Here is a 25,974-nt window from a genome sequence, read left to right as displayed (position 1 = left end):
TGATTATATCTGTGAAAAACAACAACAAAAGGATAATTTTTTTACAAATATACATTTATTGTCGTAATTTTACATAATGATTAAATAGTCTTTATTTACAATGTTATGTCTCTTATGTGTTGCCCAGTCGCTGAACACCATACCGTACATCGGCTAAATAATAAATGTTCTATTTGAAAAAAGTACGCTTTCAGCAAATGGTGGCCCCACAACGCATTTTCACATGCACATAATAAGCGCTAGCTAGTCCATATTGTCGCATTTTTCTTTATAGGCCTCTTGGAATCGCTCCTCAAACAGGGACAACTCTGACATAAGATCGTTGATTGCGCTTTTCAGCGCCTCAACGGGCGTGGAGTCGGGCGTCGTCTGCACGCGCAGCAGGATCTTGTGCTCAAGCGGATGGGGGTTTTTGTAGCCAGCGAACGTCACAAGGGGATCCTGTTACATAATAAAGGTTACGTAATAAAGAAAAAAAAGCACATTGGACAGTAGAAAGGGAAGCTCTAGAGAAAAAAAGAATTTTAACATCTCCACCATTAACAATATTAGGTCATCAATTTAGTAGAGATTGAAGGAATAATTTGTCGAAGGTTTAACTCATGGCGCAGAAAAATATAATTGAGGTGCGTTTCCTTTTAATCATAAAAAAATTTATGATACTTACATATTATCATCAAGTTATTTTATCGCGTAGAAGAAAACCAAAATTAACATATATTATTTAGTAGAATTGATCTTAAACCTATTTCTAAGTGACTTACTAGTTCAGGCATACTTTTTAAACGAAAACATTTAGCTCACCTTAAGTAGCTGCGCGCGGATCATGTTCCCAAGTGTATGGTCCTCCTTGTTTATCGTAAATATAGACGCATTCGGCACCTGTATATCTTCAGTTAGATACGCACTCATACACATATGAATATACACATGATATGAGATACATTATAATTTTCTTTTAAATCTAAAATGTACGTAACAGGCTTAGTAAGACGCATAAAGTTATGTATGTTCTTCATTTGAATTTTCGTCGATTTGAATTCAAATCAATCCTATTCTGGATTAGTTACGAACTGTATAGCAGCTTAGCAACCTTAACATAACCTAGACAATGCAATGGGCGCGACCCTAACTTCCTCGTAATGGGCCGTCGCGGTACAGAAGTACATCTGGCTTTAATGTTAATACCATATATTGTAAGTGTTGCCGTTACTCTTTCGGGGTCTTTAATAAAATGCAAATCATATATGTCCAAAACGCAAATTATAGATATGAAAGTCCTACGCAGGTGGGCCACAGCAGCGATTTCTTATCGTCAGCTACTACCACTCCATGCTCTGTCATACCGTTGTACTGAATTACAATGCAAATCCCGACTACTTGATTTTCCTATCCTGGTTCTGAAATTCCTAGTGATATATCAAAAGTTGACTGTTATTACGGTCAGAAATCAATCATGTGTTCATACCTTTGTATCCTTCTCAATGGTGATTTTCTTCTCGCCGTCGAACAACAGAAAGCACTCAAATGTTGGCGGTGCATTCATTTTCGTACTGGGCTCTGCCTGAGCTGCGTACGACTATGACAGGAAACAATGACAATATTAAATAATGCTTCGAATCCAATCCGTTCTCAGGAGACCGGTACGCACAACCTGCCTGCACGGGATTTTGCGGCGTTCGCTTACCTCTGGTTTTGTTTATTTGTGTGCGAAAACAATACTCCATTCCTGGTATTTTTTGACAGAAGAGTTGCTATATACAAAGGAGCGCACATTTTCAAATATCTGCAGAATTCGAGAATAAATTTTCAGAAGCAACTTTGTCCTAGATAAGCCTTTAGTCAAGCTGCCCGCTGTGAAGAGTTAGAGTAGATTAATTCGTATTAATAAATGCATTTTCAATCGACGGAACTTTTATTGTTGAAGTTACCCGTCGGAACTACCTCGGAGCAAATCCTAGACATGTGCGTATCGTTAGCTAGTGTTGATTTCGCACAAATATTATCTGTGGCGTCGCTTCAGGGCGCTACAGGCGTTACTTGTTGTGGTTGACTAAACCGTTTTTCGCACCACACAACACACAAGGCAAGTGGCAGGCTCAGCTGCTATCGTGCAGTAGCTGCGTCGGCCTCTATCTTTTGGGCAGCTGTCACTGTCCCGTCCAATATCTCAACATATGAAACTAAAAGAAAAAAGTTCTGCACCGGGGCTCACTGGAAGTGCTACTTAAACAATGTCGACTACGTCCTGCGCCAGCAACGACGATCCACCAACCAACGATCTGGTTCCGATCTACCAATGTTAGAATTGTATTGTAGACGTTCTTTGTTCTGTAAGATCTGCCTCTACAGAAGTATGGTGCACGAAACCTTTTTGACATGTCGTTGACAATTTTGAAATATTTCCGTGTTGAATAAGAACAGCCTGATTATTATAGCCGTGTAACCGCTTCAAAGGTGCTTCCATAATCGAATAGATTCACATCGTCTACGTTTTGTTATTATTATTATTCTTCCGTTGATCATAACAAAAGCGAACGAAGTTTAAAGCCATAGTTGTTTTTGTATTTTACAAAGCTCCACAGTGGTCTTTTTTGTTCTGTTTGGCTACGCCGTGTTCGACTCGACGTATAGCTAAAATACGTAATCTCAGCCGTGTCAGAATGCGTACCCGCGGTGCACAGAAGTCTGGCCAGTCAGCTCAGCCGCTGGAACTCCCTATGGAAGAGACCATGGCAGATGTTGATGAGGAGAAGGTTTACGCAGACCTAAGCGCCGTTTCGAACTACGAAGTGCTCGAAGAGAATGGCGATCAGGTGGTTATCACGAATGGGGCACATCTGCCTGAAGTACACTACCAAGAAGACGAAGAAGAGATGCTAGAGGAGGACGAAATCTATGACACGCAAGAAGAGGCTGAGCTTGACGACGAGCCGGAATTATCCTTCGAAGCATCGGATTTGCCGAAGATCATCATCCGTCAAAAGGAAGCTGATGCGAAGTCGATGTCTATTCGTTCGAAAACGCGCTCACCCCCGCTTAAGCGAGTCACGCGCGGAAAAAAAGGCAAACTTCCAATAGAGGCTGTCGACGTACCGTCTGATGATGACGAAGACGAGGCATGCTCTTCTGAAGACGAATGGCAACCCCCGCAAGCAGACGAGTCTGACGCCAAGTGGGCTTTTGAGCAGGTGCGTTCAATGGTCGACAAAGCGATGACGAACGCCGCCGAGAAGTTACGAGGTGAAATGGAAGAAGACCCGAAGCGGAAGTTCGGTACGCGTGTGCTAGCGAAGACGCGCGGTGTCAAACAAGTGGTAACTGTAGTGCGAGACAAAGTTATCGATAACCCTTCGGTCGGTCCCAAGGATCTACGGACGGATCGTGTGATCCCAGATTTCCTTGAGTTTCATCGGTTTCGAACGAAAGGCTACGGAGTGTTAGCCAAGCTGCCTATCGACGTCGGGGTACGCTTTGGGCCCTATGCCGGTGTCATTCGGAAAATGAAGAGCGTCACAAGCGAAAGCGGTTACGCATGGCAGCTTCGTGGCTTCAAAGAAGGCGAAACAGTCGTGGATGGCTTCGACGTTAAGCACGCTAATTGGCTTCGATACGTGAACTGTTCGAACACCGCCGAGGAAGCCAACCTCCGCGTATTTCAACATGAGAAACGAATCTACTACAAAACGTGCAAACCCATTGTACCTGGCGACGAACTGCTTGTATGGTACGGCAAAGAGTACCGCGAGGTGATCGATTCACAGATCGAGAACAAGAAACGAAAACGCGAAGAAACGTTTGGCGCCGGCGTCGGCCAGAAGACCTGGAAGTGTCCACACTGTATGTGTCGCATGCTTGTCAAGGCCACCTTCGATCGACATGTGAAGAAGTGCGGCAAGAATCCGAATCTGCCGAAGACGCTGAAATGTCCGAAAGCCGGTTGTGGCTTCTTCACGGTGCACAAGGATGCCTACGATAAGCACGTCAACAACCCAAAACATTCAAACGTTGCCGTTCATCGATGCCGCTGGAAGTGCGGCTATCGCACCTTTAACGAGCTACGTTACCGACTTCACCTCGAAAGGCGACACAAGAACATGGAATTTCCTGACGCATACGACGTCGAGTGTAAAGTATGCGGCCAGCGCTTCCCCTCCAAGAACGCCATGGACATTCACTCACAATGGCATCGAAAGAATCTGTTTTTCTGTAGCGTATGTGGCAAGGGTTACACGACCATCGGCATTCTTAAGGAACACGCTCAGATGCATGAGGGAAAAAATTACAAATGTGAGTACGAGGGCTGCGGCTACGCCACGTATTGTAAGCGAACATTGAGTCGACACACGCGCTGCGTCCATCTGAAGATAAGGACCGCGTTTTGTGATCTCTGCTCAAAGTCATTCTTCTGTAAGAAAGATCTCCGCCAGCATCAAAACAAACTGCATAATGTCTTTAAGATCGAAAAGAGCTTCAAGTGTCGGCCGCACAAGGTCTCCTACGCCACTGCTGAAGAGCTCAAAGCGCACGTTGCCGAGATGTTCCCGTCGTTCAAGCCAAAACACAAGTACCAATGTGAGCACTGCTGCTATTCGACGGCGTACCCATCAACATTCAAAACTCACCAGGCGTGTCATAGCGACGAGCGTAACTTTGCCTGCGACCAATGCGACAAGACGTTCAAGCTACAGGTATCTCTCAAAGAGCACCAAGCATCGCATGAAAGCGGCGATCCAGAGCGTTTTATGTGCGGCTTTTGCAATAAAGCATGCAAATCGAATACTGAACTACGGTCGCATCGACGCCGCTGCAAAATGCAGAAGAAAGGCCAAACGGGCAGCAGCGGTAACGGAAGCGCGGCAAAATCGCCAGCAGGGCATAGGCGCGGAAACGAGGATTCACAGGATGAGCCGGATGAAGACGATGAAGAAGAATACGAAGAAGACTATGACGAAGACGGAGATGATGAAACAGACAAGGATTACAAAGCATAATCTGACTGTTCTGAGAAAGAGATCCCTTTTAATCCCGTAACATATGATATTATATAGGGATAGATAGGTAGGCGGGGTTGAGGAAAACGCCTGTCGTAAATGCCTGATTGTGTCTGGATAAGCCGAAGATGTCGAGAAAAACGGCCCGATACAGAAAAGTTATTAGCCCTAGGGAAATTGTTATACACTTTTCAACTGTATCGATACGAGCCTTTAGGTCGATTTTTTATACCGCCTTTTAGCCGCTGGTGACTTTTTTATTTCTATATTTGCATATATAATTATATATATGACACTGCAATTATCCAAATGACAAAAAAGAAAGATGTCACCCGTTGCAAGAGGGTTTACCCGGACCATGTTCAGTATATTCGGCAGACTTGTATGTATCGTGTGCGAAAATTTGATTTTAATTGGAGCCCTACACATATAGGTATATTGTAGTTACCATAGTGTATGGGAACTTATGTGAATTTTATTGTTGATTATTACGTTAACAGTGTTGTGTATGATGAACAAGTACATACAATTTGTGGTCATAACTCGGATAAAATTTGTAGGTAATTTATTATCAGAGCTATGTAGCTAGTGTTAAATCCATTGTTACTAAATTTTAGTAACAATATCCTATCCTATTCGTGTATTGTAAGAATTTGAGTAGGATTTATGAGATCATTGAGGTTAAGCATGCTAATTCGACACAGGAAGCAAGCTAGTACTCTGTATAGGGAGCAGACCTTGTTGTATCAAGCAAGAATGAACTTTATTGTTATCATTATTATTATTATGATTAAAACACCGCGAAGCTTAACGATATATCATTAATATGGTTCCACTTGTGCGAGAGCTTGAAAGAACGCCAAACAGAGCAAACATGATTGATTTAACTTGATGTAAAGGTGCCATTCACTGTATTGCATCGAATCGAACGTTTTGTTTACTTTCGCTTACGGATCAACATACATATTCTCTTCTAAGGACAATCTGTAATAAAAATATAATTACGAGAACAAAAACCAAATTATCAAACAACAAGCTTATAGCGACTTGGGTAGGTAACAGGAAATAGTATTCAGCCAACTTTATGTAAAGATAACGTTCATGTTGGTTTTATGTCTCGTTTTCCAAGTTTTTTTCTTACAGTTCATAAACAGAAACTGGAACTTAGGTGCTAATTCTGTTAATCATTTAATAACTAAATATACACATGGTTTATACTGATAATTTTTACAACAACAGCAGGTTATACTCCATTGAGATCGATACCTTTGACGTTCGTCAATTAAAAATCAATATTGCTCACCAAAATGTGCTTAACAGTGATTACGTTTGTCTGGAAGTCCTATCAGAATCGTATCGTACACGGAACTATTCTCGAATGATGCTAAACAAAATACATGTTAAGCGACCATTATATGATAAACAAAACTAACAAAGATTTTCATTCCTTTTGGTAGTTGGAAAAGCTTGCATGGTCGTTTCTACTCGAGTGTTAATGCTTCGCTAATTACGAATATTTGCAAAAGTTGTGACTAACACTTAGTACGGTTATGATTCTTATTAATTGCCAATACACTACATTGTAAGTACTCATACCCGTCGAATCACCTAAAACTAGAACATTTACTACCCGAATCATCATCACCATCATTTGTTTTTATAGTAACAAATAAATTATAAGAACGAAAATAAAGTGAGTTACGGAATTAATCTTCGTGAATTGCAGTATATCATTATATCGTGCTGTGATATGTGTTGCCTTAATACACATATATGTGTGGTCCATATATGGTATTAGGCAAAGTAATTCAAACGATTTAGAATTCCGCTCCGTGCCCATTAATAAAAAAATTATATATACATATATATAAGGTTAACTTGAATAAGTTTAGAGAGAACTTTTCTTTTAAATCTACAAATACTAGAAGATGCCTTAAATTTTACTTTAATTAACATTAAAGACTAAATAGTTTACATATTTAATTATGAATTATTATTATTTTTATTGCGTTTTTGTGAGTTGTTTAAAGTCAAAAGCTTCATTTCAAGATCCATATGGATCTATATTTGTTCTTCTTACATTAGGTATACAACTACCAGGTATAAACGGCCTGTCACCCTAATTTACACGTTTTACTTTCAATATTACTACATCTGTTTCCTCGCTTAATGATTATTCATCTAGAGCCTCGCTTATAGGCAACCTATTCGATTCAATTTATATAAGATCTTGCATATGGTCATGTTTTTAGCGCATTATTACGTATTTTTGCGTCTTTTGATTACTTGCTCCGATATGCTGTTCATTCGCCCGTTAATTCCTAGTAAACACTAAATGCCCTTGATGTTGTCAAATAAGTAGGCAGACGCGCTCCGGAGAAAGAGAGTCGCTAACTATTAACACTGCGTTCTCTCCTTACTAATTTGTATAAGGATATTTTGTCGTAAATTACCCTATGTTTTTAGCTATTCCGCCATTGGAATAATTGCACAACACTGTCTGCGGACTAGATATAAGTAAATCAATTTCGTAAAGTGACAATGCGCTCTTGATTTTATTGCTCGCTTGCATTTTATAGGGGTGTGTGTGAATGCATTTACGCATGTCTGGGTTACCCAGACTGCCTTCCCAGGTAGCCCATCCCGTTGGCGAATAAGTGTTAAACTCGCTTGTAACCAACACGAGAATACCCACTAAAGCGTGATCCGTCACTTTGAGATCCTCTTAGGCAGTACAGAAGTATCAGCTACCTACGCTTTTACGACAACCGTCTGGGTTTCGACTTCGCCTATTATAGTGACGATGATAATGCAGTAACGAATAGGTAATCATTTGATCGTCCATGTTTTCAGTTTCATCATATCTCCTGTTACCGCTTAGGCTGTCGCAAGTCTGGCTTTTTTCATACCGACTTCGTCATATACTCGTTACAGAAATCTACGAAGCATCTGTTCTACCCTTTTCGTTTCTCATAATACTGTACACGCCTACACGTTCTTTACCTTATATAAGCCCTCCTGTCTGTATTGGCCTTGATCAGTTTATGCCTATTTGACGTGATATCTCAGGTCTCCATATGGCCTGTAATACTAAATTTTTAGGTCTAGGGTCAAAAAGACAAAAATCTTGCCAGCAGCCTGTGCATTTATAGCTGCTGTTTACTATGGCTTTCTTACCTTCTGTGTCCCGTTCCGATTTTAACCAATTTCCATCGTTACTTAGCCTTCATATCTAAACGATTTTCCTTTACACGTTCTTCTTCTTTTACTTTTCGCCATTCCACATTTTATTTAGCACGTTATTTCATCTCTTGAAGACATTTACCATTTCCTCTGTCTTTAGCGTTGCGTTTGCACAAGAAGGAGCGAGACGCAAATCAAATGCAATGGTAAATTCAAACTCAGTGATTCGTTCTACCTGAGAAAAAAGTACTTTGGATATACTTACTCGGAGTTCCAGTTTGAACTGGGTGGGCTTATCCAGCAATAAATGGTCGCTAGTGAATTCAATTTATCGGTGTTTATATTTTCCACTCGAACCTAGGTAGCGCTATTGCATGCCTCACGCAATGCATGTCAACCCTAAGTAGCTGCAATGTTCCAGTTGACGGTTATTATACTGGCAGGACCATTTGCATAGACTGTATTTAGTGCTTGGCAGGACTACGAAATGAAGGCGTTTGTAGAATTCTTACTAGAAATTAAGAAGGGTAAAAATATAGGAATGAAAGACAGATCTAACCATTAAACTGTTGACTAAAACATCATTAAAAAAATCATTACACAAAGAATTTCTTTTTGTCATGAGAACGACATGATTATCGATACATAAATACGCAAAAATATAAGCGGGTAGGAAGAAAATAGTATTATATTTGATATCTCCTAGAACTTTCAGCCACTTGCTTTATTAATCGGTTAGAAATAAAGGGGATTTGATTGGGGTCAAGCAAGAAGCTTAGTAATATTAGTACCGTCAATCAATGTCATCCTATAGTTGTATACCTTAGATAAAATACCAATTAACTAACTGTTTTACTCCCTTTATAGGAAGTCATCAGTCAAACCAAGCATACACCATCCACCACTGGATCGCCATTTCAACGCAAAACACCCATGTTATGGTTCTATTCAAAAACTGATTTATTTACTCAACATTGATTGGATTCGCTGAGGCTGGACTAATGAGTCGAAACTACTCAATCATATTCAATGGAAATCGAAGCGCTAACCGAAAAACGTATCTAAAAATGAGTTCGTGTCAAAGTTTGTTTTCAACTTTGCTAGCTATTAACGCCTCAGTGTTTTCAACGGGCTCATTGTTTAAAATTGGTATTGTTATACTTATGTTGTTATACTATTGCGATCTCTTGCGATTGTCAAATACATTTTCTACGTTTAATAATCTGCAAGATCTTTCCATTAATGGGCTTCTATGACATTTTGATTGCTGCCCCGGCCGTTCAATTCTCCGTATTTGAACTGCTACCATTTTCAACAATAAGACAAAGCCATTCATCATCTTTAACATCTTCTTTCTTTTATTTTACCTTTTCGTCGCTACTAGCAGCGAATCGTTTCAAGCGCCGAACTGAACGTAGATTTCACCTTGCCGCCGCTGCGCAACCAAAACAAAGATGGCGCCGCCCACTGCAAACAGAACGAGCGGACGATCAGAACGAATCGCAAAAGGGCTCTACTCACTGACTTGAAGGCCCAAACAAATTGATTCCTAGTCGGGTGCTCACTAGCGCCGTGTATGTGGTCGCTGACCCGTTTGTGCCCGAAACTGTGTGTGTGCGTGTGTGTGAGTGTGTGTGTGTGTGTGTGTGCGTTCCTTTTTTTAGCTTTTGCTATTATTTTATGTGTTTCGCCAGTAACTTCTGTGTAATAGCCGTAGTCTGTTTACGGTTTCAAGTTTTGTTTGTTCTAGTGTTTCCACTGACTGCTCTCATAGCATTTACACTTGTTCTTGTGGAGTAGTGAATGCGTTCGAGACACCCAGCTTCTTCTTCAGTTGAGGTAAATACGGATACAGCTAGAGGTACTATTAAAAGCATGTACGTATTATTTTTATGTGTGCGCTGTTTGTAATTTTCTGGTTGAATGTGTAAGCGTTGAGTTTCACCTGTTCTAGTTCCAATTGTTCAACACATCCCAATCGACGTTATGTCTAGGCAAACTATACTCTTATCGGTACTGAAAAGTTTTAAGCTTCCGATAATTATTCTCTAAAACGAAAGTCGTTGCACCAAACTGGTTCTTTTCTTGGAAAAAAAGAAAACAAGGACAAAATATGTATGTATCGGAAGGGAAAGCCAATGGCATAGAGGTAATAAATACAACTTCACCCCATAAGGCATGGGGGTGCAAACAGACATACGACCCGTTTATAGAGAGCTATCACCCTCTGATTATGAGAGCACAGTAACGACAGGAGAGTTATTTGCTGTGTTCGACGTTTATTAGTGATCTGAAAAGACAAAGAGTGTGTGCGAACAAAAGTGATCGTATTGCAACAGCAAGAAGATACCGCTGTTACCATCGCTGCGACGATGAACGAACGCGCAGTTGTTAGCGGCGTTTGCCTGCTTTTGTATTATCTAGAATATCTGGCTCGATAGCTCTATAGGGGCAAAAGAAGACTCAGCCGTTAATGCGGTCCGTGCTGTGTATGGATGTTACTTTACAAACGCAGATCAGGAACGGTCTTCTGGCGAATGACGAAACGTTAGCTGATTTGCCAGTGGTTGATAGATTAGTTAAAGCGGGGGTGGCCGTGCTGCGGCCATAAAAAGTGAATAAGTGGTTTTTGGTCTTTGTCAGACGATGGCAGCCTATAGTGGCGTCAGATAGCCGTCGATACATTTAGGTTTTTAGAACTAATGAAAGCACTATGCGTGTGTGCCTCAGAGAGTGTTTGACCGAACGGTGAGACTTACGTACGCGACAGTAATGACTGTCGTCACACAAAACGGCGGAAATGGACGTCACGTCGTGGTGGTATTGTGGACACCGCCGGGGTGAGTGGTTGGGTAAGGACGTCGTGTAGTCTATACTGGACGAGAAGATGTCCGGCTGAATTGACATTTGAAGAATTTTGATTTTTGATAGAAAATGTTTCAGGGTCGAGTCTTATAATTTATGTAATAAATAAATTTTGTACACGAAAATGTGAGGCTGTTCATGAAATGAAATGATTTTTCGGATGACAATCTCACGTCGCGTACACTGCTTTTTCAGATCAATGGCGCTTTCAGTTTTGGATTTTTCGGCAACTATAAATAAGTAGCTTACTCGGGGTATATATCTGTTGAAGAAAAAAGAATTTAGTCTAACCGTATTCGTCAAAGCAAACAAAATAATCTAGTGTATACCAACTATGCAGTTGAGCTTCGTCCAAGTGGCATTAATTACGTTCGATGTATATCCCGCTGCAAGCGTCACTCTCGTCCAAAACATATTACATTCAAAGGATTGAACAATGTATGCCAAAGTGTTGGTCACGACTCGAAGAATATATTAATATTGTTTATCATCCCAAGCAAAGACTTTAAGATTACCGAATTAGGTCACCTGCAAATCGTTATGTCAGCGAGTTACTGAACTCTCCGCAGTAACCACAGATCACTATAGCCGCTATGACTTCAGCACTGACAAGTATTATTTGTACAATATAAAAACTATACAAGGATTATTTTTATAGTAATACAATAAAAGTATTTGTTGACCTGTGTTCTTTGACGTATTATGTGCTCGATTAAATACGTCTCGTGCGATGCTGCAGTACGGCCTTGTACTGCATTATCGCACAAGTACATGCTAAGGTTGTCGAACTCAATTCCGACAAACAAAGCAGCCATATATTTTTGTTGCTGTTGATAAAATTACTTGGTTCCTTGTCGGTTTTTATACACGTACGAGGTCAATAGATAGTTGTTTATACATATACGTATATATATAGTTCAAGGCATGAGAAACAGGTGCCAGGGCTCACTAAAGGCTATCTTGCGTATGCAGAATTAAATAGAGCTTCTGTGAGTACCCTTTTACAAGGCAGCGCGTCTGTACACGGCGAAAATTTCACTAAGTGTGGTAATCAATAGCAATGTATGGGCGAGTGAGCGCTTCCAGACTAAAATGAAGAGAAAGATTATAGTGAATCATGATTGTATCAAAAAGGTGTCGACAATCTGGCTTTGTTTAGACTAGTGTGCCCTCAGTAGTCCATACCCGAGATGTTTTCTTCGAAGTAATTTCCGTCGGATTTCGGTGTGCCAGTGTGAAACCCGTTTTCCAAAGTGGAGAGCTACAGAAGAAAATTTCAAATGTTTCGTTGTTTTCTCTTTGATTTCGTCGGTTCGCTAAAATATTTCTCTTTTGTATTCTTTACTGTTTATTAGGCTTTAGAAAGCAGAATAATTGAGGAGGCTAGATCTGGTGAGTACAGGATCTCGACCCATAATTTCAAAAGCGATTTACAAGATTGGTACGTGCAAATACCCAGAAAGCTCAGTTCAAGCCGCTAACAAAATGCAAAACACAAAGTTTCAGTACTCTGAAGCTTGGCTTGTGAATAGCAAGCGGGCTGGCAGCTGTGGTGCCACGTGTTTAGCCATGGGTTAGCTTCGAACAAGCATAAGCCGGGCGTTTTGTCGAAACCTTTTTGACTAGTACGAATGTGGTAGTCGAAAGCTTCGCTTTTCGGCTCTTCTCTATTTCGTACTAAAGATATACCATATTACCTTAATCTGGCTTATCTACTTGTGCTGTTTACGCTATATTAGATGCAACAGAGAGTATCAAAAAATGATGCCACTAAATGCAAGGTGCTAAAAATATAGTGCTACGCTCTCTTCAATGGATATGCTCCAAGATGAAACAAGAGTTTAGTGGTATCAACTGGCCTCGTTAACTTCCGCACGCGTGGCCAGTCAAGATTAGCTTGCTTTCCCAGGGCGTCGTTTAATTGAAGATCGTGCCATAGATAGTTCGCCCAAAACGTTTAGGTTATTTTCTTTGAATTTCCGTTTTAGAGCTTTATTGCTGGTTCGTTGTTAGGCTGGCTTTTGAATCACACACGCATTCGTCATATTTTATATATCGCTTGAATGGCCTCTGAACTTAATCTGTTTCTTGCGTAGTGCATTAACTTGTTGCATTTCTTTAGTGGTATTTGGACTTTTATCTGTTGGGAAGACGTCGGTAAGACAGAATCAGACAACCAGCTCATATACCACTAAATGCAACATGCATAGATCGACCCTCGCTGACGTTGAAATGCTTGACTCTAGGTAAGCCTTGTGTTGTAGTTACAGGGTAAAGGAAACAAATTAAGTTATCGTGATTATGAATCGGAAATCTATAGGTTATTTCAATATTTATAGGACTCAACTGCCCAACTGGTCACTCATATATAATTTTTATGTGAGAAACTCTATTTTAGTGGCGATTCAAAGGGCTCATTTGATGTAGGACCGTTCACTTAATGTTCTCGTGACATACGCATTGTATTAGCCTGAGCAAAAGCTGTACATTTTACCCAGATTTCAATGGCAGCATAAATGATTGCATTTTATCATATCGTATGCAGTCGTACGGTCTATGTTCGGGAAAATTTTTTGCTGTTCCACTTATGTTCGATACAAAACAACTGCTTGCACAATACTTTCCGTTACACCATAAACTTTATAAGTCCTAGGTAACCTTTTATAACCTATAACACCGAAAAACATTTCGTTTTGCTCTTAGTCGCCTTATAGATGTACGAAACAATATTTGTGTTCCAAGGACCATAGGTTGCAAGATAGCACTAACTAGGTAGCCATGTATACATTTAAAAAGCCCTTAGGCTGAGATGAAAGAAAGAAGACAAAACTTCTGGCATTTCTAATCCTCAGTTCACATTCAATTTCAGCGTTGCTGTGTAAGTGATAATGGAGCCGCAACGGGTGCAAGCCATATATAATTTTACTGGAGAGCACACAGATGAGGTATGAGTAGCTATCTTGCTATTTAGCGCCCAGTGAAACCGATGCGTTAAGCATTCATATATTTTTTAATGGGTCTTACTAATTGCAAGCTTATGGTAGACTACGGTGTATTACTAGGACTATTACACTATACACTAGACAGTTTAACAGTATTTGACGCTCTTCGCTCGTATATTTCAATATTTGGTCTGTCTTAAGTGAGACAAATACAACTTTATCAGATGATTTGTATTCTTCTATAGTACAGGTGGTCGTAGCTAAGTCTTACTTGTGGGAGAGACGAACGTTCTATATATTTAAAAAGGATCAACAAAACATATAATTACCTTTCTGATAATGCAGCTGATGCCTTTAGCGCATATTGCTGGTTCAATGTACCTCGTTTGCTTGTCACGGCCTACCTTTTCTGGCTTGGAAACTATTTGTACTCTTAATTCAGTGTAATTGATCACGATCCTTCTTCAACTGATATCTCGAAAAAAAATTCAGACCCAAAGATCTACAAGGAGTTCATTCTTATATCTATAAGCTACAGTCGAATGGAAACCACTTACAAAATTACTAGAAGGAAAGAAAGATCATTTAATATGAATAACTCGAATAGCTTGTCCTTATGGCCCAGTCACAGTAAAATTCATGCCATCCGTAAGATCCAACGTATTATTGTAGAATAGTCGAAAGCAGTGCACTTGAAGTTGTGTAAAATAGCCAAGGTTCATCGATTCCGTTCTAACGGTAGTCTGCAGTTAGACGAAAATTCGTTGAAAAATACTTTAAGCCAATAAATTAAAGGGCAGAGTATCGTACAAATGATTTGGGATGCTTGAGCTGGTCGCCGATCGTTGCCTGGAATATATTTCGGCAATTTTCTACAGTTGATTATGCATTGCTTGTTCGGAATTGAGAGATTCGAGTAATAAGATAAAACCTTTGTTTCCATGAATTAACATACTTTTGTATTGTATTATCTTTTGTAATATTGTTCAGTTTTTTTGTTGGTTTATTGGTCCTTATTTGTCTATTTCTCCTATAGCTCAATTTTAAGAAAGGGGATATTATCACAATTACTCAGCCTCTGGAGGGCGGCTGGTTTGAGGGCACTCTGCGAGGCGTCACTGGTTGGTTTCCCGCAAACTATGTTATTGATTATTGGGGGAATGCTGGCGTCGAACCAGCTATTGAGGCACAGGCCGCAGAGGCTGCTGAACATCGCGCAACACTCTTAGCGAACATTATCAAAACTGAAGCAGCATTTGTCAGAGATCTCGACGCATTCATGAATTGTGAGTACATTTGTGGTATTTAACGGTAGCAACTAACTGAGTGCGTAGCGTAAATTAAAATAGATTCTGTCCATCGCTGAGATTAGAAACACTAAGTAGCATGAGTGGTGTCGAATCATATCTATTCTATTTTGTGACTTCGATATGATGACAAAACGAAGATGTTTTGAAGGCATCCTTTCAGTTGGGGCTTTAAGGTAAGCCTACAAGCCCAAGCCTTTAAGATTTCAAAAAGGGTTCACACGTTTGATCTGCGTGAACTGCTGATATAAAGAAACGAAAACTAACTTCGTGCCTTGCCTGTTTTCTTTTACACAGCAACACTGCAATCGGTCTGGCGCTTGTTTGGAGTTGAATATGATCTAATTAATCGCCATCTTGAGCTCATCCTTGAAGCACACCGAACACTCCTGTCAGGTCTTCGAGCCGAAGCGTCCAGACACCCGAATAAAGTCGGCAAGGTGTTCTTAGCCATTTTTCCTCGACTGCAAAGCGTTCATAGAAATTACTGCGCCCTTCATCCCCGAGTTATCAAGCTAATAATGAATTCGAGTGCGATAACAAATGCCAGTCTAAATGGTGCCACGAGTAACAATAACAACAATAATGTACCTAACATGCTCAAATTAAGCGTCGGCTTGTCAGCGCCATTCAAACGAATGGAGAAATATGAAACGGTTCTCGAGGAGCTGACCAGGCTTACAGCCGAGAACCACCCGGATCGCGGGGACTGTCAGAGGAGTTGCAGTCTTTTTCGTGAGCTCGTTCAGGAGATAGTAGCATTGCGACGACGGAAAGACGTCGAGACCGAGATGCTTAATGCCAACATACGTAACTGGGATGGCGCACCGATTTCAAACCTCGGCGAAGTTCGCCTCACGTGCCCAGTCACTGCGCAGTGGCAGAACGGCCGAAAAGACCACTATCTCGTCGTGTTCGATTCAGCTGTCATACTTGTGTCACTCTATAACCCGAATGAGTTCCAGTTGGACTGCAAATTTCCTCTGGAGCAAACAACTGTCACTAAGATGGATAAGCATCTATCGTTGGAATTTGCGTACCAAAATACGAGAGTTCTCGTGACATTTCACTCACCTGAGGATTTGGAGAAACTTCGAAGTCGCGTGGACGTCTACGCGACGGTACAGAAACGCAACTCATCGAAGTCAGTAGACGGAGGTTTGTCCTTGGTACCGACTGTGTCCAGATCAGGAGCCAACGGATCTCGACCAGGGACCCCAGATCAGATGCTGGATGTTAACATTAGTCAACAGATGACTGCATGGCCTTGCCAGCAGTCATCGAGGGTATCACGGCCAACGTCGCCTGCTTGGCCGAGACCGCCATCTCAAAGGTACGATGATCATATTGCGGATTGGTTAGTATTCTGTTTTTAAATGGTAGAATAGCTATCGTCCGCAGTTTTCATAGGACGGTTCAATCCACAGAACGATAAAATATTTATGTGCGAGAAGAATCAGCATTTATAGGAGCACATTAAGTCAATACTAATTTAATATAGGCAGCTTTAAATTTTTTCTTCTGAACCGCAACTTTTAGTGGATTTGAAGCAGTTTATCGATACTGAAAAGTAGGTTAGTTTTTTAGCTCGATTGGAGTTTAAAGGTATGAAAGAACCCAAGAAAGCTGGCAATGAGGCGCTACGTGAATGGTAGGCATTTCTGGCTTGTCAGAACCGCAAATATACTTTTCATTGACTGTAGCTATAGTGTGGTTTCATGAAAGGCTCTAATCACCTGACTCCGTATTGGCATTCACTTAGGTCACATCAACAGCAGAATCAACAATGTGGTTCACCGTTGGACACAGCTTCAGGCCATTCTGAGCTGCCAGCATCAAGGATGAGTCTCATGGTATCAAGAATTCGAGGCGTCTTACCCCATACAAGAATGTAAGTATTAAACGCCTGCAATGTATATATATATATATATATATATGGTTGATCGAGAGGATATATACAGTTTGGGGTACCTAAAAGAGGACTTCTTCTAGTAAGCTAAGTAAGTGACTTAATAAGCTGCTTCTTAGATGGTATCGAAACCAAAAAAATATCTCGATAAGCTTTTTCAACGAAAGGTGCAAAAGTACGCGGAAAGCCTCAAAAAGGAGAACCCATGTGGACAACCCAATGGTTGATTGATACTCTGTTCTCCTAACGGTCGTTAATTTTTATGCAGAAAGGTCTGAGTGTATTAGTAATAGCTTTTCGGCCATTTTGATAAACTCTTGAGCCTTTTAAATTGAAACTCTGTCGAGAATGGTCCGGTTTGCCTTTTGGAAATCTTCTGATGACTTTTCAGAGGCCGCTTGAAAACTGATAATAACGTAGATTGCCGATTACGGGTAGAAAAGAAAGTTTATAACCTCAATGGGGGTTCGATTCGCGTGAACATATTCGGTAATAGCTAACCTTCGCCGAAATTCTAACAACTATGCACTGTTCTTCGCCACGAGGAGTTAGCTGTTTGTTGTAGAAGAAACTGGTTTCCGTTTGGTACAAAAGTTATAAAACGAACGATATTGTACGACAAGCGGCCTGCCAAATTTGATCCAAATTTAATTCCCTGCCCTGTACTTGGCAAAAGCCACCTAGCAGTTTGCGAGTTACCATTTTACAGCTGTTAAACTAGCAAGAGAGTGAAATGTAATAAAAATAAGATTAAAAAGGAAGTAAAGACCCTTAAACTCTCAGGGGACTTTTGAATCGTCAGACGATTTTGCCCTATCCTGCATATATTAAAGACCCTTCCTTGTATACCGTGCACGCCCTTTTTATGATGTCACCACTACAAGGAACCGCCGTTTTCATAGTGGTGACATCACGTAACCGGACCGGTTTCCACGGTGCCGACAAAAAATTTTCTGTTTGTTGGAGTTGAATCTTCTTAGTTCCAATAAGTCCGGAAAATATTGCTTTGTAGTGTCAGTTCTAAGCGTACATATTATTGGTAGAGAACGTGACGATGTTCGTGTCGGGTGTTATTGCACCATAAGCAGATGCATGAACTCCAATTATTCAAAACTATCGCTAGGTCCCACCTGAAAATCAAGCCTGGAGCTTCATCAACTGCCCTGCCTATCACACCAGCGGAATAGAACAGTGATTACCGGACCGATCTGTTAGTGGGAGAAGCGCTAACCTGCTGACAGTGTTCAAATGTATTTAAGAAGTTGGTCTTCCATTCGTTGCACGTGAACTAGTGTTAAACTCAATTGCGTTACGTCCCACAAAATGATTTTAACACAAACTAAACTAACGCTATAATACTGTGTAGTATATAGATTCTCGCTATATTAAAGACCTATTCGTCGTCTTCAGTACCAGGAACGGCATTAGCGAAAAATTGCTTGTTTGTTGCCATTTCTCAAATGCTTGTCTTCTTCTTCGAGAGATCAAGGGAAGAGGAATACTCATAAATAAAGGACCAGTAAAAGCAATCATTGAGGTATCTTTGTATCCAATTTAATCACTTGTCGATGCTTGTTTTCTGCCTGAATGTAGAACAGATAATCTTGCACTCTCTTTTGAAATAATTTAAATTTGTATCGTGACCATATATGTTTCCCTATACAGCTAGACTTCAAATATTTGTGTCGTACATAATAAAAAAAAAGTATACATGAATCTGAAAATAACTATTTAAAGTATCATTCAGTCGTGCGCAGAGTGGTTCGTTGAATTCAATGTTCCCGTTTTTATGCGCCCTATCTATCGACCAGTATGAATCAGTCAGGCGCGATCTAAACTAAATAGTAAACAACAATTTCAAATATATCTAGGCTATAATACGAAATAGATTCAATTTAAACTTACCGTGATCTACATCGAGACTCGATCTCCAGAGCCACCTGCTATCGAAACGAACTTGGCTACGGGACTATCTCACTACGTCGTTTTTGATTGCTAAAATTTATAGCCGCAGTTAGCTGTTTTCATCCACGGCGTAACTATATGTCATTACAAATTTATTCTTTCATTTCACCGTATGGGCCCAGATAGGCTGCATTGCCTGAAATCGCAGTGAAAGTCAATTTGTCAACTTGTTGCAGCATAAAGTCTGCATCAAATCGGATTCCAACGGTACTTATTCTTTTGGACGTGAATCGATGGACGTAGCACGGGCAAACGTCCGATCGCCGTCACCACTCAGAGTGTGACAACTTGAGACAAATAGAGGGTTTTAGTGGGTCAATGCCGAGTAAACAAAGGTCTAAAGCTCACACTGACAAGGATTTAATTGAGTGCTCAAGCGGTTGAGAGATTAGTTGACTGCAGAAGACTGCAGAGTAAAATAAGGAGGATAAGATACAACATATATAATAATGTGCGACCGCGGTGACTGTACCGGTTGTTGTTTACATTACGTTTCACTAACCAACTATCCATTGCATCTAAGGCGGAAGACCGTTTTAAGCTCCTACTGACCAACAACAGTTTTATCGAGGAAGTGTTTTTGAGTATTTCTCTGGTTGTCATAAGTGTCATTAAATTTAAGGCGTAATGTGATTTCGGATTAATCAGATTCACTTGATTTCTAAATATCATGCGCTTCGATATTGTCGCTTCCGAGAAAGAATTTCAATGGGCGGCGAACGTTTATCATATAGACTTTCTTCGAAGCCCCCCACTTTGGTCGTTGAACGTGAGTGCCAATGGGCCGGTCGCGTTGTCGCTATTCATTGCTCTCTAATTCTTTCCGAAGTCGTTGTTGGCTCTTCATCGATCCTTCAGTAGATACAGTTCGCCAGAATTCCCGCGCCAAAATATGAAAGCACATTCTCCGGTGGTCAGTGAACGTCGGTGTCTAATGGCAAAACGAGTCTCGGAGGCCTTACCGTATGCTCCTTCCCTTTCTCTCTCTCGCTCTCTCTACTTCGAGCACCGGCGACGAAACGGTGCGATCGTCTTTTTGTGGATGCGACCAGCGAGACAAAAGTTGTGTGAGAACCACGTGTTCTGAACCGGCTGTGACACCATGAACCGAGTGCTCTCCTTTTGATTGCAACGCGATAAACAAGCCGACAGCAACAGACCGGGACGAATCTATGAAATGTTGTTAATAGCGAGGGAAGACAAGCAGGGAAGGTGTGGCGTCGTATTTGAGGACGGCGGCAGCAGGTTTAGCGTAAACGAACTTGGAAAGTAAGCGTCAATTGAACACGTCTGAACTGTCCGGAGGATCTATTGAGTATGTGCTTTCGAGCGCTACCACGTCGGCAGTACTTGCGGTTGCCACCGCAGAGCGGACGCCTCTCAGATCAACTTTTTCTCAACAAAGAGGCAGTCCCCTCTCGATGTAAAAGAGTAAGATTGCTATAAGAGAGAGGTTAGCTTTACTCCGCGCACTTGGGCGATAGCACCCGGCAAACGTACATAGTTTGGTTGTGTAGTTTGGCAACGGACGCTCAGCGACGGTTAATAAGACTATAGGAGATTAGACTCCTAGGAAAGATGTTAGTGCAGCCAGTTAGCTAATTTGCTTCTAGATTACACTACGTTTATATAGAGGATACGCCGCTGAAACGATTTATTTCATCTTCATCACATTTCCATCGCCTCCTTCACGCTCGGACAAGTTCGATCAGGACAAATTTAGCTAAGAGAGGCTGATCAAGTGTTGACCAAGGGCGTTTCTCTACTTAGCAGTTGCCGTTTCTCCCTGCTTCTTTCGTACTCGCTCGCTTTCTATCTAGTCCAACTCCGGCAGATATCAAAACTCGCTGTCAGACGCAGGCAGTGCTCATGAGCAAGAGAAAAGCATGGCAGCAGCGAAGCTGTCAGACCACCTAGATTTCTTAGGATCATCGTTATGAAATGGGGATAACATAACTCGTAGTGAGTCGTTGCAGATCATTAGGACGATGACGAAGCGAGAAAATTTCTAGGACAAAAGGTTTCACTGAGTATTCGTTAACATTGCTCTGGCACAGGTTCGCTTAGTCAACGGATTGTTGTATTGAGCGTAAATTTTATAGGCGACACATACTGACGACTGTGCGCCGCAGAAGCGGTGAGCTCATTATTGTCAACTGACAGCTTCGGGAAATAATTAGACGTAATTTACCTCTTATAGGGTATGACATCTGACAATAAAAACAGATACTGATGTAAGCGCTAACTTCGGACATGTTACAGAAAAGTGCCGCTGCAGAAGGAGGCTGTTCCTGGCTTGAAGAGAGGATCATCAGCCCGAAAAAACAAAAAAGAACTTCCTACGCCCATTCTTCGTAAGTAGAATCTACGAAAACTGTGATAAGAGATCGATTGATATGGTCCAAGGAAGACGTTTTTCTTGCAGACTTATATATAGCAGCTATACGTTTTCGAAGTAACCTGTTCTATCTTAAGTAAACTGCAGCATCCCTCATCGGTCGCAGTGTCATTCCTTGCCTTTGAATATCTGTGACTCCCCTCAGACTTCCTCATCCCCGAAACTGCTATTAATCTGATTTAGTAACAAATTCAGAAGAAACTGGGTTACGCACGACGCGTACCCAAACGCGAACAGCAGCCCATATCTTTGAGGAATATTTTCAGTAATCTGACAAATGGTAATAAATAATTCATTCAAAGTCATTCATGTAAGTGTCGCACTTCCGTATTGTTTTGCTGCAGGTAGCAATCTAGTAATCAGTTAGTATAATGCATTTTCGAAACGCTACGTACGTCCTATTTCATCTACTTTATTTACAAGCGAATGTATTCTGTCGGTATGTCCATTGACGTTCAGCTCCGGAGCCACCGTTCAACACCGTCGACTACGAACGAGACCTGCAGATCCTCAAAGTGGTTGAATCAGTTGCGAATCTCTCAAAGAAGCCAACCCCTTCCATCCCTGTTGGGTCTTTAGCGGCTGCCGGCGCGACATCGGCCGGGGGATTGAGTTCGTTACCGTCGGTTCGAATTTCTACCGTGACTGCTCACAGCGGGTCCCCAATGGACGGGGATGGAGTTCACGGGGCGGTAGGACCTGGGAGGCCACTCAGCATTTCGCCAGTATCCCCGGGGGGAACCGATGGACACGCGGCAAGCATTAGAAACGTTCAGAATGACATCGCATTTCTCAAAGAGGTAGGGCAGGTACTTGTAATTAAAACTTTTTTATAATCTAAAAGCATTGCGTTAGTGCATGGCCAACTGAAGTGCTTTACTGGGCCATTGGATAACGGTTGTCGTTACCACTACTCTTTGACATGCTTCATGTATTTGTAAGCATATGCGACCTTATTTGTTTCTACAAGTATGCATTGTTAGACAAAACCACTAGGAGACAGATGTCTGTAAGTACACAAGCAGGCGTCGCGTAATAGTGTCACTCGCGTCGACTTCTGCGTGTCTGCACAAGTTACAATGCATTGACCCTTGACGATTAGAGATAATCGATATGACGGCTTATAGAAAAAATGGGTCGAAAAATATCAGCGCCTATGTGCAGACGTGTCGATAAATCACTGAAATTTATAAGCAATTGATTGACTCCTAGTCGTATCTAGATTCGAGTGGCCAATATATTTATATTGCGGTTGACCGACGAGCGTGAATGACTGAGCTGTTTTTTTAATAAGGTTTGACTAATACTGCCTACGAGCTTTCGGGTCCGGCAGAGCAATGTCTATCTAGCGTAAGGATTTATTGAATTGTCTGCTTGATCATTTACGTCTTGTACTATTCTTCTATATTGTGATGTAGCGGCAGCGGTTATTCAAGGATTATTGACTGAGTGTGTCCTAATTGTGTAGAGTGATGACAAAAGTCTACTGTGGCTAAGAGTGATTTAGGATTCTATAAGATATCACGACGTTCTTTGATGAAAATAATGGTCACTAGCACACTCCCCGAAATGGGAAAACTGTTTACGATCTGGCTGTCAGATCTGCAACGGAATATTCATTAACTGTTCAAACTTTAACTGCACGCCCTTAAAATGAGTGCGTATACAGATGCACACATATAGCGCCGTTTCAATTGTTACAGTGTGGTAAAACTGTCACATGAAGAGAACGCATCCATTAATTCGATTACAAGTACCACAACCATAGAAACATTCGTCACGAATTATATCTCACCGTCCTTAGCTTTAATTATAAATATGTCACCCGAATGAAACCATTAAAACCAAGCCAAAATGCCTGTTAGCTCTGTGATAGAAACTATCAGGCGGTTTGCAGACCCTGTGACAACAAGAAGGATCCGAAATATATATTGGAAGTAAGGCAGCCATTTTCCTCGAATCCAGCGTGCTTTCCTATGGGAACGTGGTTGGCTGTCCGAAAAATTAGAACCAAACACCATAGTACTGTACGGATTTTATTTAATTTAGCTCGTTCTCTTTTGCTAGCTACTGTAAGCCAAATTTTATAATTTCTTCGTTCACCAGTGCGTGAATTTTAGCCATTATTATTATCGTCAATATTCTATAGTATTTGTTTCCCTTTATAGGCGGTACGTAATATACAACTTATACAATTCTACACCGCAAATAGCTATGATTGTAAATAATGTTGCCTTTATCTACAATCCTGTTGTATTTTTTGCTTTTCCAGCAAGTGGCCAAATTGCAGGCCGAGCTGCAAGAGGAACGCCGACAGCGAAGAGCTCTTCAGGATCAAGTTAATCTTTTTTCGTCCGTAAAAAGAATGTAAAGCTGATATCTATCTGCTTGATATCGATTTTATCGACATTTTATCGCACTGCCAAAACAGTGCGACCAAATGAATGTTGCAACGATAAAAAAAAAATGAAAGCCTGCGCTAAATGAACGAATCAAACAATCGAGCTCATTTTTTCAACCAACAAGCTGCATGGCAATACATTTCAAAGTCGCGTCAACAAACGATGATATAGGATGGACGAACCTCCAGTCCCGAGTCCGCTTGGTCCTCGTACCCATCACGTCCTTGTAACTCTCACGCACATTTCTCTCTAATTAGTTCTGTTAGAGCTACGTGTCGTATCTGTGTGTTATCCTACCCATTGTCTTTGTCGTTCATTCTTTGAACACGCATGTATTCGTAATACCGCTGCGCGCTATGTTTTTGATGACGTGTCGATGTTAGGAGCAAATCATTGCCACTATGATCGCTCGTTACATGGGGACAAACGTAACGTTACCTATTAAACTTTAGTTCCCAATTTTATAGGTGTTGGCGTTCATTTTTGTAAGTGCACAGCCGTTTTTTATTGTTCCTTGCTTTGCTTTAACAACATCGAAAAAGCAGAGCGCCTCGAAAATTACTAGATGCTATCTTCCGCACCAACTTTGTAAATAATGCGTGGCATCCTTGTTAACTTATAGACGTTAGAAATATTAGACTAACTTCTTAAATTATGGATATCTCTCGTACGACCCACCTGGTCACTTACTCAACCGCTATCTCGTTATCAATTTGTACCTTGTGGCTATTGCTTTTTTGTCTCCTACGTACCCCCACCTACATCAATTTTTCGACCTAATTTAACCTACAGAGGTGCATATTTCTGACGAATGCTTGAAATCTGCTGTGTATTATGGAAAATCTGTGCCCGAATATGAAAGATCCGTTAATGCTGACGACATGTATGTACATATTGCAATTCAAGCATCTACGAAAATCTCTCCAGTCAAGCTATTACTAAAAAGGAGTTCTAAACCAACAACTGCGTAGGAAAGAACGAATCTGATCTATAACTTAACGCGAGGGAAGCAGTCCTTAGTAAGCGAGAATATGAGAAGAAAATCATATTAACTTGTTGGGATTCGAAACTAAGATCGAAAAGCGCTGTATGCACCTACATACACGCATTCACACGTTTCGGGAAGTCGGAGAAGTAACACCAGTCACCAACTCTAAGACGATTCGTGGCAATAGGGGTGCAGTAATACAAAATTACTATAAAGAGAAAAGCAGACAAACACTTAATAAACGTTAGCTCCGTTCGGTGCAAAAAAACTAACATGTACAAACGCTACACCGTATCGACATGGCACGTCGCTGTTCGCACGCAAGCTTTTTGTGCCAAACAGATTTACAGTTGACCTGGAGAATAAGTCGGAGCTTATATACATGAACGCTACTATATACACACATATATTTCTCTATGGACATATTATATTTATATCTGCAAAATAGCAAAACGCCTAAATGGGCCCCAGTAGCAAAGTGCGCTTGTTGTTAGGAGTTCTATTGTACAAAGACAATAATTAAAAAATAATACACTGACAGATCGCAACTGACAAATAAATGCCTACATATCTCGACAATGAGTCAACAAGTTATCAGTGTACTGCAGAATGATGAGATTTTCGAAGATATGTAGTTTGCTTCGTAAACTAGGGGAAGTGCTCGTCTTGGCTGTTATTAATATTTTACTAATTTACAGTAATTAGCGGTCGATGCCCTAAGTGGATGTTAACTGTTGTTTTAGCTGGGACCCTAACCCGACGGCTGTACCAGTGATAAGATATCGGAGTCAATTACATCTGCGAAAATATATTAATCTAAAAGGACATTCAATAGAGATCTAGAGTATTATAGTACTTTGCAGTTAGAAAACAAAGCTCGAATCCAATCGGGTCTTCGAGCTCTCAATTCGAATCGCAGAGACGAGAATAACAAGCTAACCTCACCTGTAGAATGACCAAAATAATCGAGCTGGCTATTGAAAACAATGAATAAAGTGTTACCTAAGAATTTAGGCCATAA

At 41.0% G+C, this 25,974-nt stretch overlaps 3 protein-coding genes across 5 annotated transcripts; 2 read left to right on the top strand and 1 right to left on the bottom strand.

Annotated features, from left to right (window-relative positions):
• Positions 1-33: 33 nt before the first annotated feature.
• On the bottom strand, positions 34-1,691 carry Polr2J (DNA-directed RNA polymerase II subunit RPB11). Its single transcript, XM_022830217.2, has 3 exons — positions 1,469-1,691; positions 805-882; positions 34-441 (listed from the first exon to the last, which is right to left on the bottom strand). Exons 1-3 carry the CDS (start codon positions 1,544-1,546, stop codon positions 244-246), a joined length of 354 nt encoding a protein of 117 aa, XP_022685952.1. The 5' UTR covers positions 1,547-1,691; the 3' UTR covers positions 34-243.
• A 241-nt stretch (positions 1,692-1,932) lies between these two features.
• LOC111258729 (uncharacterized) lies at positions 1,933-6,714 on the top strand. The gene has a single exon (XM_086967567.1). It carries the CDS (start codon positions 2,664-2,666, stop codon positions 4,992-4,994), a length of 2,331 nt encoding a protein of 776 aa, XP_086823693.1. The 5' UTR covers positions 1,933-2,663; the 3' UTR covers positions 4,995-6,714.
• A 2,851-nt stretch (positions 6,715-9,565) lies between these two features.
• On the top strand, positions 9,566-25,974 carry RtGEF (Rho-type guanine nucleotide exchange factor). Of its 3 annotated transcripts, none has more exons than XM_022830198.2 (8): positions 9,566-10,016; positions 13,912-13,987; positions 15,021-15,270; positions 15,589-16,624; positions 17,054-17,182; positions 21,428-21,519; positions 22,023-22,363; positions 23,836-25,974. In XM_022830198.2, the coding sequence occupies exons 2-8, from the start codon at positions 13,931-13,933 to the stop codon at positions 23,932-23,934; spliced, it is 2,004 nt and encodes a 667-aa protein (XP_022685933.1). In that variant the 5' UTR covers positions 9,566-10,016; positions 13,912-13,930; the 3' UTR covers positions 23,935-25,974. The 3 variants fall into 3 exon arrangements, with proteins under 3 accessions (XP_022685933.1, XP_022685934.1, XP_022685935.1); XM_022830199.2 differs by lacking the exon at positions 9,566-10,016 and adding an exon at positions 10,908-11,017; XM_022830200.2 differs by lacking the exon at positions 9,566-10,016 and adding an exon at positions 13,209-13,288.

Source organism: Varroa jacobsoni, unplaced genomic scaffold (assembly GCF_002532875.2).
Source record: "Varroa jacobsoni isolate VJ856 unplaced genomic scaffold, vjacob_1.0 scaffold_258, whole genome shotgun sequence".
NCBI classification, from domain to species: Eukaryota; Metazoa; Arthropoda; class Arachnida; order Mesostigmata; family Varroidae; genus Varroa; species Varroa jacobsoni.
Note: the sequence above shows the minus strand (reverse complement) of the source record. Positions and strands in the feature narration are given on the sequence as shown.

Coding starts and splice junctions, on each gene's coding strand:
- Polr2J (XM_022830217.2), bottom strand. CDS start 1,546: ATGAATGCACCGCCAACATTTGAGTGCTTTCTGTTGTTCGACGGCGAG. Junction 883..1,468: donor CCATTGAGAAGGATACAAAG/GTATGAACACAT, acceptor GAAGATATACAG/GTGCCGAATGCGTCTATATT. Junction 442..804: donor TCCGCGCGCAGCTACTTAAG/GTGAGCTAAATG, acceptor ATTATGTAACAG/GATCCCCTTGTGACGTTCGC.
- LOC111258729 (XM_086967567.1), top strand. CDS start 2,664: ATGCGTACCCGCGGTGCACAGAAGTCTGGCCAGTCAGCTCAGCCGCTG.
- RtGEF (XM_022830198.2), top strand. CDS start 13,931: ATGGAGCCGCAACGGGTGCAAGCCATATATAATTTTACTGGAGAGCAC. Junction 21,520..22,022: donor ACTTCCTACGCCCATTCTTC/GTAAGTAGAATC, acceptor ATTGACGTTCAG/CTCCGGAGCCACCGTTCAAC. Junction 22,364..23,835: donor ACATCGCATTTCTCAAAGAG/GTAGGGCAGGTA, acceptor TTGCTTTTCCAG/CAAGTGGCCAAATTGCAGGC.